Raw genomic sequence first — 3,569 nt, 5'->3', positions numbered from 1 at the left:
CTTAATTTAAAATCGTTTGATAAATTTGTATGGTTTTATTCTTAACTCAACTTTGTAGCGTATACGCCTAGTCAACCAAGGAGCTGCCACGGTCAGAAATCATTCAATATTCTCAGCGAGTGGCAAGCACGCAATCAGTTCAACTTTTAGGGATGCCAACCACGAATTCTCCAACTGCATTGTATTGTAATTCAAAACCTCTTACACAGGTCAACTGACAACAGTTGGCACCGACCAGCAACAGCAGCAGTTGCAACAACAACAACAACAACTACAACAATACAAATACAATGCAATTTCGAAATGCCAGGAAGAAAATAGTTTAAGTGCAAAATTTTACGCTTTATCGAATTACCCGCGGGTGCTTTAACTTACTCCAGAAGTTTTCGGGGTGCAAAAGTTTTACTGCACACTCATTGCACAGAGAGTCAAGTGGGCGGGGAAGTGGGAAATGGGCGGACGTTGCACAATTTATGATTGTAAGGTGTTGCAATGGAAACTAAATGCAGTTTTTTTTTCTCCTTACCTTCGAGAGCAATTTTGTTATATTTTCTGACTGTCAGCCAAGCCATTTGTTAAGTGAGTTAGCACAGCTAATCGAAGATGCATTGCGAAATTGTTTAAGAGTTTTGCGAATTGTTTTCTTGTCGGCCAGGTGCCAGGTATAACTCTTGCCTTGACCTCAATCGCAGTTAGCCAATGACCAGGTTCAACAATTTTTTCCCCATTCAACTGTTGTTTTTGTTTTGCCCCTTCTTTGTTGTGTGGCCATTTGCTGAAGGCAGAACAATTTAACCCCGTACACAGCATACGCTACAACATCGGATTCGGAACAATAAAAAAATAATTTATAACAAAGAGGCCGTAAAATGGGCAAAAGAGAGCGAGCACCTAAACTTGCCCCAAAATGCTAAAGCAAGATTTATGCAAATCGGAAGTAAACATTAATCAAAATTTTTTTTGTTGCCTGCACAACTCCCCCACAAAACAGTTGTGTGTGTGTGTGTGTGTGTTCTCTCTTTCCGTGTTGTGTATGCGGCTGGCAGGCATACAAAAAGAATGAAGGAAAAAAGAAACGTGGCAAACTTTGCGGCGCCATGCGAAAAGATTGCACGCTTATGATTGCGGGTCAGAGATACCCCAAATAGAATCGCCGGAATGAGCGGAAACGAAAGCCGCTGCTACTGCCAAAAGAAAACTCTATGAAAGCGAAAGAACACAACCAAAAAAGCGAAAACTTTTCCCTGCAGTTTCTTTTTTTGCTAGTAGTTGTTGCTTGAACTTCATAAATTACAACTTCATATGTCAAAAATGGACACGCAGCGAGACTTTCTTTGCTTTTTGTCATTTATATGGAAACGTCAAATCAGCAAAACGTGTTTTGCCTTCTTTTTTTCTTGTTGTATTTTGCCTTTTGCCAAGTTGCAATACCGACAGCATAACTCATGCGACAATTAGTCATCGTTTAGTGATAAATTGTCATTTTGAGTAATTTTCCCCAAGTAAACTGCATTTGGGAATTTCACCAGCAAGTGTGACAAGAATATTATTTTCTTTATTTAAACATAGTACAAAACTTTTTAGAACTGAATTTGAATCTGTGTAATTAACTGCAACACGATGCTGGAGTCGGATCTCGACCCGAACGTTTAGTTATCGACAGTCTAGTGAATTCTTCGGCTGTTGTTGGATGAATGCCAACAGTATTCAGCAAGGTTTTCACTGTCAGTCCCGATTTAAGTGCAGCAGCAAAACCCTGAATCACCTCTCCTGCAACGGGGCCCAAATAATGTAAGCCCAAGATCTTCTGATCACCCGTGACTTCAGCCACAGCTTTCAAATAACAATGACGCACACTCTTCTGGGGTATAAAGAACTCTGTGGGTTTGTAATAACCATGAAATACCTCAATGTTCTCCGCACCACGCGATTCAATGGCCATCTCCTCAGACATTCCCACGCAGGCGTACTCAAGCGGAGTAAAAACTGTGGTGGCCACATCGGTGTAGTCCATCAACTGCGTGGAGCCGGCGAAGAGACGTCGAGCGAGCAGACGACCTGAGAGAATGGCAACTGGCGTGAGTTCAGGTCTGCCATAGATAATATCGCCCACAGCATAAATATGCGGCACATTTGTGGCCTCTGTGTGATCGACAACGATCTTGTCATTCTTGGTAGCCACGCCCGCTGCCTGCAGATTGAGATCATCGATGAGTCCCTTGCGACCAATGGCCCACAAGACAGTGTCATAGACATCGCTGCCTTCTTGTTCGGTGGCTGTATTGAGATGCTTCACCAAAAGACAGCCATTGGGCATTCGCTCCACGGCCGTGGGAATTGAGGTGTCCACAAAGCGAATGCCACGCTCCGACATCATGGCGGCGACCAGCTCGGACATTTGGCGATCAAAGCCACGCAACACAATCGAGCGCACCATGACCGTGGGTTCATAGCCGAGTCCTTTGAGGAAGCAAGCACACTCCAGTCCCACATAACCGGCACCAACGACTAAAGTGCGTCCCGGTTCCTTCTCATAGCTGAAAATGTCATCGCTGGTAATGCCAAACTGTGTAGCTCCGGGTATCGAGGGATAACGAGGTCGTCCTCCGACAGCGACCACAACATGCTCTGCTGTCAGTTGTCTGCGTTCGCCTTGCTTCGTTTTGTAGTCGATGGTGTGGGCATCGACAAAGCTGCCCATCGAATTCACATACTCTACTTTCTTGTCCCGCAAATCAACACGCGTCACCCAATTCACGGACTTGATGTGATTCTGCACCGATTTGATCAGTTTCTTCCAATCGGGTTTAATATTCTGTGCATTCACATTCCAGCCATAGGCTACAGCTTCGTGCACCGCCTCACCCAATAGACAGGCCTGATGCATCAGCTTCTTGGGTATGCAACCCACATTGACACAGGTGCCTCCAATGCCCCAAGTGGTGCCCACAGGCGTGGGCTTCACATAGTCTAAGCAAAGTACTCTGGCGCCATATTCCACAGCTTCCTTGGCACAGGCTAGGCCACCAGAGCCACCGCCCAGCACCACCAGATCGTAGTCGTACTTCGGCTTGGTCACACTGCTCGTGGAGCGGACGAGAAATTTGCAATTCGACAGTGCTGATGACTTCTTGAGCAACTTGAGATGCAACATGATAAATAGACTTTTGTTTATTATTGCAAATTTTGATAAAAAAAAACCACTTGTTTTCAAATGTTGAGCACTGCCAACTCGATTGACATTACTGAAAAGAAGTTGCCAGAGTGCAAGATGGCGCTGTCAACTCAATAAAAACGATGAAGTACACGTAGTGTTGCCATTTGACGATAGTCAAAAATAGCAACATTTTTATTTGTTTGACTTAATTTAAATATTTGAAAATTATATTAATTTAAGAGCAAAATTTTTCATTTATGTTACTTTATTTATTCAATCAAAAGAATTCAAATATAGATATTTTAAAAAATCGATAAGTGGTTCTTATTGGGAACTATGAGTGATTGCAATGAGCACTGCAAACAAATCAAAGTCAAATATTAATATATTCTTTTGAATATCCAATATTAAA

The 3,569-nt window shown here is 43.1% G+C and overlaps 1 protein-coding gene across 1 annotated transcript; it reads right to left on the bottom strand.

Moving 5' to 3' along the window:
* Positions 1–1,530: 1,530 nt before the first annotated feature.
* LOC132792496 (thioredoxin reductase 2, mitochondrial) lies at positions 1,531–3,242 on the bottom strand. Its single transcript, XM_060801900.1, has one exon. It carries the CDS (start codon positions 3,152–3,154, stop codon positions 1,607–1,609), a length of 1,548 nt encoding a protein of 515 aa, XP_060657883.1. The 5' UTR covers positions 3,155–3,242; the 3' UTR covers positions 1,531–1,606.
* Positions 3,243–3,569: the final 327 nt, after the last annotated feature.

The sequence above is a fragment of the Drosophila nasuta genome, chromosome 3 (assembly GCF_023558535.2).
Source record: "Drosophila nasuta strain 15112-1781.00 chromosome 3, ASM2355853v1, whole genome shotgun sequence".
Taxonomy (NCBI): Eukaryota; Metazoa; Arthropoda; class Insecta; order Diptera; family Drosophilidae; genus Drosophila; species Drosophila nasuta.
This window is presented reverse-complemented; position numbering and strand designations above follow the sequence as displayed.